This window comes from Chroicocephalus ridibundus, chromosome 7 (genome assembly GCF_963924245.1).
Source record: "Chroicocephalus ridibundus chromosome 7, bChrRid1.1, whole genome shotgun sequence".
NCBI classification, from domain to species: Eukaryota; Metazoa; Chordata; class Aves; order Charadriiformes; family Laridae; genus Chroicocephalus; species Chroicocephalus ridibundus.
This window is the reverse complement of record NC_086290.1, coordinates 9505099-9519426: the sequence shown is the minus strand read 5'-3', so window position 1 is coordinate 9519426 and position 14328 is coordinate 9505099. Positions and strand designations below refer to the sequence as shown.

The 14328-nt window shown below is 36.9% G+C and overlaps 1 protein-coding gene across 2 annotated transcripts in view; it reads right to left on the bottom strand.

The window, feature by feature from the left end:
• DPP10 (dipeptidyl peptidase like 10) overlaps positions 1–14328 on the bottom strand; it is a 544973-nt gene that overhangs the window by 72292 nt on the left and 458353 nt on the right. For both annotated transcript variants that reach the window (XM_063341611.1, XM_063341610.1), the window contains exons 6-7: positions 5605–5657; positions 5424–5505 (exon numbers count right to left, since the gene is read on the bottom strand). In XM_063341611.1, coding sequence (XP_063197681.1) covers positions 5424–5505; positions 5605–5657 — 135 coding nt within the window. The remainder of the gene's footprint in view (positions 1–5423; positions 5506–5604; positions 5658–14328) is intronic.

The window sequence follows — 14328 nt, the reverse complement described above, 5'->3', positions numbered from 1 at the left end:
ATATTTATTTAGGACTTAGTTCATTAGCATTAATTAAGCTTCTACTTGGCTTATGAACCCTGAGAGATCTTCTCTTCTTCATTTGCAAATGGAAGTGTTTTTGCCAGGAGGGGGTGCCAAGTAGCCATGGCATTAATTACGCAAAAATAAAACACATGGGAAATATTTTACAGAAAGTTAAGTTACCAATTTTTATAGTAGTTGGACTTTGAACCTTGATAGAGCAAATAGTAAATGAAGCTTTCAGCAACTAATGGCTGATAAAGCATCTGTTGAGCAAGGCATGTGTCTAGCATAGTCCTGATAGTTTCTCATTTACTAAAATTAGTCCACGGCTTTAACTGGGTACCTGGCAAATAATATAACATCAAAGAACTTTTCTCCTGCAGTATTTCTACTATCTAAAATGGCATTTGAAAGTCATATAAAACAGTTAAAATTTTGAAGAGAAGGCAATTGTAAGGAAATGTCATGTTAATACAGCAATTCAAGAGTCTGATAGATATTTGCATTTCTGTGGGGCAATAGGGAGGGGAAGGAAAGATGAACCTTCAAACAAGAAGCCCGGAAAAAGGTGACTCATCACAAAGCAGAGGGGCAGAGACTTCTTGAACTGGTACATTTATTAATAACAATTAAAACAGATTTTTCTCTGTTTTGTTTCTGGGTTTCTGTTTGTGTGCTTGTTTTTAGGTAGTTTTAATATAAGGTGAGGTCCTTTTTCACTGGATTTTTTTTTTTCATTCTTTTTGTAAAAGCTTCAGCTTCTAAGCCCTATTATCTGTGAGTACCCTGTTCCATTTTTTTTGGAACAAGAGGGCAATTTTCTTGTTTTCTAATATTTAAAATATTTTCTAAAAATTGATGAGAGCATCCTGAATCCACAATTTAGCTACAGTCAACAAATTGTTCTTTGTGTATACAGGATAATAGGTAATTCTACACAATTATGACCTAAATTACATTAAAGCACAGTAAAAGCTCATCTTCAGTCCTACCATTCTACAATGCTATGTTTTGTTGATGGCATCAAATTTTGACAAAGCAAGCCATCAAGCTTCTACAAAATGATATTTTTAGTATTCTGAATAGCTTTACTATTTTCTTGATTTCTGCTTTGTTAAAATACGCATTTATTTATGCATAGACATTCATACATAAACCCATCAATCATTACTCCTGCTGATCCATCCAAACATACAACTCAAGCTCCCTTCAAAAACACTTAATATATCGAAAGAAAAATGATCTCGATGCAATAAATAACATAAAATATGCATTATAAATACAAAGTCAAAGTGACTTATGTGGTTATATGCTCATAGAAGAAAGTGAAAATAAAGTATTTCATACAAAATAAAACAACATACTACTACCCAGACAGAAGAAACTTTATATAAAACTTTTAAGAAAAACCTATGTCAAACTGAACAACTTCTAACCACACTTCACTGGAGCTACTTGAGGTAATCCATCTGATGACTAATCGGAAGAACTATCTGTATCACAAGAAGCACTGCAGAGAAACACCACATCTTTCACAGAACACTCTGCATTCACTGGAGACCAGAGGTCAGATTTTATATTCAGCCTTCTACTGCGATATACATCTCCACAGACAGATCCAGACAGAAAAGGCTGCCTCCCTCGTGTCAGATACAAGCCAGGTCCAGCACAGAAACATGAAAACCTTTGCTACAAACTATTGGAGAAGATGATGCCAAAGAAGAGAGAACATTGAATAAAAATTGGGTCTTTCAAGACCACAGGCCCTTTAAAATCCCCCAAAGCATTCTCCTCCTCAGTAAAGCCTTCCTACCAGGTACGCGATATCTCTTTCTCAGACACATGCAATGACATCTCTAACTAATTAAACAAGAGGCAGAAAAATGTTGATGAAACCAATTAGGTATCTCATTGTGCTGGTTTATTTTCCCTGGAAGTACTTAATGTTGCAGTAAGGGATTCTATAGCGGCAAAGTAAAGAGATGACCAATTGACCTCTCTCAAAATTTTAATCAAATACGAGGAAATATGGGAAATATCCAACAAATACATAAACAGCTCCCTAACACACCAAGACATACAGAAAAGGTATTTTAGATCTGGCATAGTTCTAACACAGTTAAAAGATAGCAATTTAAAGAGTGTGACCTTGAAAACAGTTCTCAAAAATAACAGCTCTCTGACCTTAAAATACATTAATTCATTAGATAAAAGTTTGTTCTCCCCAACGGCAAACATTTTCAATTTCAGCACCAAAATGTCATGACTCAAACAGCAGCTGTTTCTCTGAGCTTTTCTCTTAATCTTTACAAAATCCTCTACTCTAGGTAAATAGCAAGAAACTGAAATAACTTGCAACCACCGCGGTAGCTTCAAAACAGTGGTATTATGGCCCAGTCACCTGGTAGCTGATACAAACCTAACTCTGTTGTTACTAGCCACATGTGGCCTGCTGTCCCATTAGACAGCCCTAGAATTTATTCATAACAGTAGATAACAGGCTGATGCCTGATTTTCACAAGGATGTACATTATTACTGTGTACTTGGTTTCTCTGCAGCCATATTCCCTCTTCTGTGCAATAAGCACTTCCCAGCTTCCTACAAATTTTCCTGCTCAAACATTTAACTTCTTTTTTCCTCTTCATCTTCTTCCATTATCTATTTGAAACTCTTGACAATTTCCCCTCATTGAAGAGCTCAAGATTCCTGTGTAGGCTACAGTGTTACTTAGGTCTTGTGCAGAACTAAGGCTTGGAAACATCTCATTTCACACTACAGCCAACGTATTGAAAATAGTTGATCCAAGTCCATGTGTTTTCCCACATCATTTGGATTTAATCCAGGACCTTCCAAATAACTATAGCATAAATTAGGATCTTTGCCTCATCAGGCATACCTGTGCCTTGTGTTTCACATCTCGTGCTAATTTTGCTGACTAGTCATGACCATAGTATTGCTATGCCTTTCTGCACTGCACCTGGAAGGGTGATATTCCTCCTCGTTTTAGAGGTCTGCATATATTTTGTTTATGTGATGGACACAGGGTATGTGTCATGGGTCTTTCTAGATGAAACTTTTGTATATGAAGATAATTTGTTCCCCTCTTGTTTTTCACTTGTAATGAATGGCTCTTGGAGATTACTCAGGTTAATACACTATGATTATTTTGTTTAGAGTATGTACTCCATTGCTTATTATGAATTATTACTATTCCCAAAGGCACGTAAGTATTGTTTAGGAAGGGACTCTGGTAAACCAATGGTCATGTCCTTGGCAACGTGGATGCATAAGACCGCATCTTTGTTTGAATCCAGATACATGCTATCAATAGCTGCTGCTGCTGGATTACCATCCTTCAGATCTTTCCCTTTACGACTTCTTTACCCAGATTCACTGCCAATTGCTTCCTGTATCATCTTTACTCAAAACTCACTAATAAAGCATTTTTTCTAATGACAAATTTTATAACTGAGAACCATTATTGCAATGTGTCCTCAGTCACACATCTTTTCTCTGCTTAACCTATTCTGCTGGAATGATCTCCACCATCCCGTTTCTGCTAGAGGCAGCTGTTCCTTTGGACAGTTGCAACAACCATTATTCACAACAGTCTTTATTCATTCATGCTGCTTCTACATTTTTGGCTTGCTGCTGAAGTGGGAGGGTAATGTAGCAAGGCACTTCTGTCACTTTAGAAACCTCCCTTTACCACAAAGACATAAACAGCTTCAAGAGGACATCCTTCTTATTGGCAATTCTTATGGAAGTGACCTTCAGTGTACCGTCATTGCAGGTTTACATCTATATGACAACACTTGGCATCATTCAGAATGCACAGAAGATTTTGTGTTTTAATCAAAGTTATTATTTCCTAATCCTGCAGACCATATGGCACCATAAAGCCCACAGTAAGGCAGATATTTTTAAAGCATGACATTAACTTTACTAGGGACATTAACAAAGATGAGTAATGTTATCCTCACTGAAGTATAAATTATGCTACCGTTTTCAAATTTGGATAATTAAGGTTGTACCTAAAATCACCACTTATTTTTTTGCAGATCTAAGACTTAATAGGAGTCCACCTGTGCCCATATCTGAAAGTATTCATACAGATTCCCAGAATGATAACCTGGGAAAACAGATAAAGATAGCTTTATTCTGAATTATTATTTTTCTGAACTTTATGACTGGTTAGTCTGTCCCTGTTCTTAATATACATCTCAGGAAAACAAAAAATTTCACTTCTCGGTAATCACTGCATGTAATTTTAGTTGTACTTTATATTACTAATCAGAGGTATAGCACAGACAAATCTCAAGAACTGCAATTTAATTTAAAATATTTTAAAATACTGCTCAGTTTTGCAAAGGCATCGCCTTTCTGCTACAACCTACATAGATTGCCATGTTCCGTGATACTGCCTGGTAAATAACCTACGTATTTGTCTTGTCACCATGCTCTTGTTATTAATAAATTAATATGTTTAGTTATTAAAACACGCCAAGCATGTTCCAATTACTTTTTCCTTCCTGCCTCCGTTTACTTAATGCAATACATTCTAACCAGAAGCATTTTTAACATTCCCACCATCTTGATGAATGATATAAGCAACAGGGTATATTCTCTAGACATTCAAGTTATAGCCTCTCTGCATGAACAAGTCAGATGTGCAAAGAGGCTTCGGGATCGTGCCTGCGGGCATTAATGAGCTTATTAGAACGTTGTAACAAGGATTATCTGAATGTCTTATTCAGAGAGTTGAAGCTTTTATAAATCTTTCTCTTGCCTTCAACTACCAACACAGGTCAGCTTAAAATCACTGCTGTTCTAAACCCACAATTTCTTTCTTTTCAAATTGAGATTCGTCATGATGATCATGGATGATTTGTGTTCATAAAAAATGGTTAAACCATATACAAAACATAGCTTTTCTGGTTTCACTAGTATGACTTCAACGCAGCACAACTGACCTTGGCAGTAATTTTCATACCGAAATGAAAACACCACTTTTCATTGAACTCATCACATCCACTTTTGGATGTTACACCCGGGGTTTTCATTGATCTTGCACTTGAAAACTTCTCTTCACCTTCAGCTTTCCTTCTCATAGTGGTAGCGATAAACATGGCTATTCTGAAAATTCTGAGCGCACGTTTAGATGAAGATGTGATTCTTTCAACAATTGTACAATTTGCTTATTGGGATTAAACCGGAAAACCATGTTTACATTTTTTTAGTAAAAATAAATAAATAAATCGTCTAAAAGGTATAACAGAACCATACTAGCATCTGGCAGAAATATCTGAGAAAACTTATCTTAAGGTTTTTAATCTCTTTTATTTACTTCAGCCTGTCTGCAGTAAATACATTATTAAACTACTCCCACCATAGCATTTTTAGTGACTGGGCTTACCAGTTGCTGTCCTTGGACGCCCCAGGCTGCATACTGTAAAACTGAATCCTCTACTTCTGGAGGGTTTAACTCCCAAACTTCCCTTGAAAAAATGTAAACATTTTCACTTGAACACACTGGCATCACTTTATGTATAGAATCGCTGACAATGATATCATATTGAAAAAACAAAGTGACTTACCCTGTGTGTATGTTATAAATCACATATGAAGCTGTATAAGAATAATGAAAAACCTGTGACAAAAAAAAAGAAAGCATAAGAATTACGAAAACAAATACTGGATTAAGTACAGACTACCATTATGGTAGTCACAGTCTTTCAATCCCTGTAAACGTTGACATCTTTATTACTGATAGAAAGATTTTACTGTATTAAACAATAGATCGAACCAGGGTTTGAACGCTGTATGACAAGCACACATAATCATATATTAATTTAACCAGACACTTAATCTCTCCAATAACTGCAAAGAAGGTCCCAATCAGAAAAATCTGCATTCCTATTTAACTAAAGGATTAAAAAAACCAAACCAAACACAAAAATACCCCCAAGAACATACATGAAGAAAATAAATATTTTTTTCCTGTATTTCTTCATCAAGTTATGGTCAAAATCATTGCACAGGCATCACAGTTATTTTACTTGAAATGCAGACAGATACCGGGTTGTATGATATTTTTCTGACCACCTGCTATGTACAGCCTGAACAACTTTCTGGGCTACTGCTCAAAGAATAGAATAGAAAAACTGAATGTTTGCTGGGACTATGTTTGGTGTGATTTTCCTTAAATGTGTTTCAGTCTGATTTTGACTGACTTTCTTTGAAATTAAGGGAAAGTTTGTTTTATCTGAGATTTTCCATATGCAACATTTTGGGTAAAACAAAGAGCTGTTTGTCAGTAAACCTTCCTAATTGACCGGGAAGTTTCCAGTACCTTCTGGTCTTAGAAACCCCAGGATTCTCTTGATGGGAGAGAAGATCCATGGTGGAGAACAGCTTAGTACAGCATGTAATGTGAGGTACCACCACACCAAAAGGCTAAAATCAAAGCAAACTATTACATGCTTTCTCTCAATCCAAACATTAGTCTATGTACATATGCATGTAGTGAATAACAGACATTTTGCTGTCTTCCAGGCTTGGGTGTTAGGTTTTAACCTACCTCCTTTCTTTACCACTATGTCTTGCATTATGAAAATAAAATAATTCCATTGTATTTATTAGTTTTATTACAAATTGAAATTAAATCATGGTCTTGGAATATAAAATATATTTGTGAGTAATTATAACTGTATTAAGAGAAACTCCTTTCAATGTAAGCTACTGTCAGAAAAAAACACAGGGCGGCGTTCACTAGACTGACTGTAGCTTCATGGCTACAGATTTACAGTATCTCTGCATGGCGCATGAAGGACTTCTTTCTGGACAGTGTCAGGCTAGTTCTAGTTAGATGGAAACAGACACAGCTGTAAAGCCGAAACCTTGATATAGATATGTGTGTTGGGAACTCTAGTTTATATTGTCTGCACCAGGAATCTTTCAGTATCTCCTCCAAAGCGAAGAGACAAAGGAGGATCACGGATGGACAGAACCATCGGAATTTGCCGCTATCGCACATGAGAGGGGTTTCAGTGGTTGTTATTTTGCCTGGAGGTCATTCAGTAACAGAACCATCTGAAACATCCTTCCACTGACCCTGTTTCCATTATTAGTTCCCTGTCAACACACACCAAGAATTTAGCATGTCCTAAACCTTTGCTGGCTGACGCTACAAGACGCCCGCAAATGTCTGTCAGATTAGTAACTGTACTTTGTGCAACAGCTGAATTTCCCTTCTATGGAATTTGCCTTTTAGACAAGAATCACTTCCATTTTCCAAGCCTATCAGGATTAACATCACAAGTGTTGCTTCACTGAGAAGAATCACACATATATTAATAAGTATGCCCCAAACGGTTCATTTTTTTTGTATTACAGCTTATGTTAAAGTGTTTGATCACGCAAGGTACCAGCCTCTTCTGAGAAGTGCTAAGTGTGACAGAAATAGAGAGAAATTATAATAATATTATGATTGCTGTAGGAGGTACAAAGACACCAAGAAGAATATTCTAAATAATTTGATTGATTTTCTCTAAATAGCTATCATAAACATATCTACTACCACATCTCTATACTATATACACATACACATCAAATTACATACATAGTAGAAGTAGATTACTTGCTTACATACCATAATGTTTACATTTCAGTGGGGTTTCTGGGAAAAATTAACTTTGTAATAACACGGTTGAGGACCTATCAAGACAGAATTATTCAAGGACTACTGGTAAGACAAGGAGACAAACCGTAGGCTTCAAAGCTCCTGCTTTCTTTTAAAAATCTTATATTGCTAGAGGTAAAAGACAGAAGATCAAAGGGCCATAAACAGTTAAATCATGGTGGTTTCTGCACAGGGCGTACATTGCCAGAGGCTACCCAGGGGGGGACTTGCCAGCAGCTGTTAAAGAGGACAGCCTCATACAGCCAGATACAGGGAAGAGGAATGGGTCACTCGCCCTTCCGGGAAAAGGGAAAGGTCTATCACAGATAACGCGTGGAGGGCTGATAAGTATTTAGAATAGAAATATTTAAAAAGTAAATTATCAGACAGAATATATTTCAACAAGAAATGCTAAAGTAATGACACCTTAACAGAAAATATGCTATAACAACAAAAAGAACACTTCATATTTCATGTGGAAATGCTCCTCTTGCCTTGTGGTAAAATTCCTATCTAAATGTTCATGTAGAAGTATTAGTATCTTTGTGTTAAAAGCATTAATGCCTTTGAAAGAGCTCCACAACCACAGGAGATCAACATTACAATGAAATCACTTTCAGATGGGATGCCGATATTTTCCTCAAATTACTCATGTTAGTTTTATTTCTTAATAGGAACACCATGAATAAATTACAAGTAGGAAGTTTCCTAATTCATACAGCTTGCAACAGCCACATACTGAAACACCATCATTATTGAAATTAAAAAATAATAAGAGATAGAAAAGTCTTTCTTCTTCAAGTCTGCAGTTTTGTATAAGGGCTTACCTGTGGAAATCCTTTTTAGGACCTCCAGTATCTCTTAGCTTGCACAGAGCCATGTTAGCGGCTGAGACCACATGTCTCCTGATCCCTGATGTACCAGCATCACACAAGAAAAGCCCAGCTGAGGGCACCAAGCCTGATGCTAAGTGTAGGGAGTACCAGGGACTCCCAAAATACCAGAATGAAACCTTCAACGCTGCCACCAGCTGTGTCCCTTCTGGAAGAGGCATACGTAGGCTTAGGGGATTCCACCCTGCGACTTGTTTTGTGGGATGAGCACCAATCAGAAAAAATCTGGTAATTTATGATGGAGTTTGCAAAGATACAGATTGAGAGCTCACACAGGTGAAGCTGGGTTTGCACTGGCCCTTCTCATAGTGTATTTACAGTAGAGGCTGGTCGTCATCTTCACCATTCAAATCCAAAGTGACATAATTTCTATCCCAAAATGTGTTCAAACATTTCTCGTACTCCATGCCTTCAAACTCGGGTGGTATCAAAAGATTAAACTCAGGCTAATATTTTAACATGGACTGTAAATTAATCCATCTGACAAAAAAAAAAATTACATACTTTAGTGTGAAACTGAGGAAAAGGGAGAAAGGTTGTAGTGAAAAAAGACTCATCATCTAGGTACAAGGAGGAGAATCAATTAATATAGACACAGAGAAGGTTTTTAAGAAGTGAAGCAATGTACGAGAGCAAAGCCTTTTAAAATATTAAATGCTTTATGGTAATTTCTGCTCTGTCCTATCGGAGGAGGAAAATGAAGAAAGGAAAATGGCCTTGTATAATTTAATAATATAACTATACATGTTAAGATGGGACACCGTGAGGAGCCTTACCTCCAACAGTGGCATGCGTGCTGTGCTAGAGCTCAGGCCTTTCTCACAAGTAAATAACTTGCCTGTTCCTGTTGTAATAAGCTGGAACATATTCCCCACAATTCAGGGCTTTTTTAGCGCAGAAAGACAGCATACCTCCCCCTCCATATAATTTATTTAATTTTTCTTTTGCCACATAATGCAATAGGTAACTACTGTTGCATATCATATATTTCTTCTGAATTCAGTCTTTAATTAATTTATAAACTGAAGAAAGGCTTCTATGTGATGCTGCTCAACATTGAAAGTTAGCTGCATTTGTGTATGAAACAAATAAAATTACAGAAGTATATTACAAAGGAGCTAAAAGAAAAAGGTGAAAAAAGTATTTCAAGACAAATTGCTCCAGTCAAAACTTATTGAAATAACAATCTATTATTCAGCTAACAGCCGACAATAAAAAAAAAACAACACACTTATCAATCATGATCTGAACTTATTGTTCTGGGTTTTATATGACCTCTATTTTCTACCTTTCAAGGAATGTCTTTGTCTTTCTAAGATTTCTAAAAATGAAATCCTGTCATGGAACTCAATGTACAGCCCAGCAAGGTGCAGGAAAACAATGTGCAATACACACTTAGCCAAATACCCTCCACTAATTCTGTAATACACTCCAGGAAATATTCAGCGCACTGTCCTTGGGTAATTTGGAAAACATCCCTTGGCAGAATAGTGTTTGTGCTAAAAAGCTGCCAAGAAAACCTCACTAGCAGTATCTCTACGGGATGATGAGGGCCCTCAGCTGCAGGGAAATGGAGGAGAGCTGACGACATTAGAACCTTACAGCACTATAATCACAAAATGTTCGGGCATGCCAAACGCCTTGATGCATCCTTTATCCATATCCTATATTATATACCCGTTATACTCTTTCACATGTTATTTATTTAGAGCAATAACGATCCCCTCCTTGTTAGCACAGCTTTTTGCAAGGTAGTGAACAGACTGTCCTATATTTTCGTTTTTACCTATGCAGACACCCATACTCTGAACTTGTCGCTGCATTTCTCAGTGCCACCAGACTCTGTAAATTCTCCTTTTAGATTCAAATAAGACTTCTCACAAGGCACAACAGCACTCAGTCTGAGCACGAACGATAAAAAGTGACAGTAAATGAAATACACTGAAAATTTTAGCATCTGCAGTAACTTTCAGTTATCCCAAAGTTTACCAGTCCAATGGGGTATATATCTCACACACAATATTCCTATGGTAGATATCTATTTAATTGTATTGTACCTAGCAAATAATAAAGAGACTAATTAAAAGTCATGCCCTTCCCATTAAATAAAAAAAAAAAATGCAGCAGAGTATCTTTAAATAACTGAAATTGCAGATTATGCCATTTTGCCCCATCCCACTTACCTCAAAGCACATACATTGACTTGGAAAGAGAGACAGTTTTTCAGATAAGGTTCAAATCTGTACAGATCTTTATCATTCACCAGTGAGGTATCGGAACTTTTACGGGTTAATTTACACTTCTGATCACATGGAAAACAAAATTTAGTATTTTAAGAGACTACTAGCCTGCATGAAAAATCATATTATTGTTCTAAGAATTAGAAGAATTAATTAGAATTAAAACCAGAATGATCAACTGTAGCTGTGGGAAGTGTTAACTGCTGACTCCCAAACAGTATAAAAAGACAAAGATCAAGAAACTCCTTTCACTGCTTCACAGGCACAAGTCAGTTATTTGGCAGTTCCAAGCTAAGAACCCGACCTGGAAAAGGTTTTGTGTGCCTGAAAGCTCTTCTGTTTTTTCCAGCTATATCAGTTGGTCTAATAAAAGATAATAACTCTTCCCACAAATCTTATCTCACTTATTTCTTCAGGCCATCACATCTATAAATACAATGTTACTAGGAAACAAACATTCCTGAGCCCCACTGAAAAAAAGGACTACCTAAAACTAAAAACGATCCTTCCTAGTTAATAACCTGTGTTACAATATATTTCACAAAATGCACGTCAACCGAGAAATCAAGGGAGAGGACAATGAAGCAGGGAAATAAACAGGAATACATCTTGTCAAGGACGCTCACTTCTTCATTCATCCATAGTCCTCACTTCTTAAGATCTTTCATAATACGTTAGTGAAATGGCTCGGCATGTTTTCAAACTGCCGTGGTGGGTGCCAGACACAGGAACCACTGGCTGCTGTACACAGCTTGAAGAACAGCAACACGAGTAGGATTTTGCCTTCATCCTCTTTTCTACAATTGAATTAAGCATTTGAAGAATTACTGAAAAATCTACTTATGCTCAAAACCAAACCAAAAGACTTTGCCATGGTAAAGCGATTACAAGGCCAAGATAAAAGGTAACCAATCATTCACCCGTCATTCATGCAAGGAAGTACTCCCACACGACAATATGCGGAACCTCATTCACAGCTCCAAGATCAAACCTTCAATAAACCTTCACTAAAGACTCAAAAATTCAATTTAGACAAGTAAATGCAAACATATATTGCTTCCTCTTTTGCCTTTGGGATAAATGTGTCTTGGAAGAAAAATGGAGCCCGCAGAACACACCATGAACTACAAATAATAAGTCAAGTACCAGACACAGAGTGGAGAGAATACGAAGAGAATGTAATGAAATATAGATGCACAGGATGGTTACTAAATCCCTGTGAAGGGATTCCTGAAATTAATACACTGTGCCTGCGACAGCCTCATCAAAAGCAAGTGACATAGCAGACACTATGCGACCGTGTTGATGACTCTGGGAAGTCCATCCCACAGATGCACACAACCCACCTAACTCCACGTGATCTACCCCCAGTTAAGTGGGAGTGCAGTAAGTGCAAGGCTGAGCTAGTTGTGCATGAGCTTGTGACACAGGGCTTTGGCACGGCTTCTCAAGCATGACGTTGCATCACTCCAGCCACAGCGTTTTCAGACCACAATTAGTATCTACATACAACGTGACAACATGCAAATTAAGACTAAAAGGAGGTTGGATGGCTCTATAACATATTCTGTATGTGGTAGAGATCTGACTTTTTTTACTTAATTTTCAGCTAGCATGAAATGAGCCAGCCAAAACAAATAACTATATTACGTATTTTCAGTAAGTCGAGTTACTATATATTCAAATTCACTCTCCATAGAAAATCACAGCCTATATAAATTACACAGAATTATACAAAGTCTATACATATTAGCTATGTAAATTATGCAAATTATTATCTAAATTATTTTTCCTCTAGCTAGTGATATTTTACTCTCAGTTTTGTGCAGCGTACATTGGTGTAACTCAGATTTCCAGCACTGAAAATGAGAAAAGACTTTCAGCAGGTCATATACAAACTCTTTATTTTGCTACACGTTTGGAGAACATCAAATTATTTGTAGCCAGATATCATCCTTTGTGGTAGTCTGCTGAACGCAAATGAATTACCGTGGGAGGGTGTCAGTCTTTGCCTTGTGCCATCAGGATTCCAAGCAGCAACTTCTTGCTCTCCAAAAAAAAAAAAAAGGATCAACATTCACATAACAAACTTATCTTCCTCATTTCCTCTTTATGAGCTGTAAGACATGTGACTTTTCTAGGACTGCAGTGCAAAAGAGAATGGAATCAGTATCTAACATGCTGAGCCAGAACTTTAACAAAACCATAAAAATTATATATTCTTCTCTTCCCTTTGTATTACGAGATGTGTGATACCCCTGTTAGTAAAACCTGTGACGGAGTTAAGAAGAAATTAGTAGCAGCATGACTACTGCCAAAGGAAAAGCACAGCTGCTGGATGAATCCTACATCCATTTTGCAATTTATATGCTAAATAAATTAATAATGCTAAAGTTATCAATAACATTATTAGGTGAAATCCACCTTCCTTTAAAACTCCGTTATCATTCACTTCAAGTGTCCTCTCTTTGTCTGTCCAGTCTGACTCCATGTGTTCTCCAGCAAAGGAACTGCTTCTAAAGCGGATTAAACAACTAGATATGGGATGGTCATGTTTGGGTTTCATGTAATTGGCTGCTTGAGCATGTGAAAAGTGAAGAGAGCTCTGCAGCATTAACTTTGGAGGCACAGACAGATGAAACCACTATGTAACACACTACAAATGAAGAGTTTGAATAAAACACACACTGTTTCAATAAGGGACTGACTCTGCATATTTATGAAAATAGTATTGGTTAAAGATTGGAATTCTGTTGATTTCATGCGATGGCAAAAAATACCGTGAAACTTCAGACTGTGTATTGATACAAAAGCTCAACCCACCTCGGGGTACACACCAGAAATGGTTCACACCATGATTCAGTAAAGTGGTACCTTTTGTTCTTGGGAGGTGTAGAGTTTGGCTGTTATTTTTCTGGTCCTAGATTCAGCAAGAATTTAATCACATGAATGAATAACTAATTTCATATGGGTTACAGCTGGTGCAGAGAGAGGCACGTAATTTAACCCCTTTGTGAATTGTGGATTTGCACCACAATCCAGTAAATCTTTTTGGTTTGGTTTAATTTTAAACTGCAGTTGATGATACATTAATACATAGCTCATACAGCTAGAAAGGACTGCTACTATCATTGTGCCTGACCTCCTACATCTGAAACAAAATTTAAATGGCGTGACACACAAACAGAGATTTCCCATGTGTTCTTCAGTGGGTTTCAGAGTAAACCTTGAGAAACAACGAATCAAAGAGTCTACAATAATGAGATTATGAGTTTCCACACATCTTTGAATCCTCTTGTTTCTACCCAATTCTGGAAACAAACAAACAAACAAGGTAATTTTTGACAATGCTGATATCTAAATCTGTATATATTTTTGCATAACTTTTGGCCTTTATAGGTGGAATATCTTGTTTCCGAAAGCTCTGTATCTAATTGCCAAGAGTTAATCTAAGATAGCTTTATGCATTTGCAGTACTGAAGTTAAATGACAAGGCTATAACTTTGC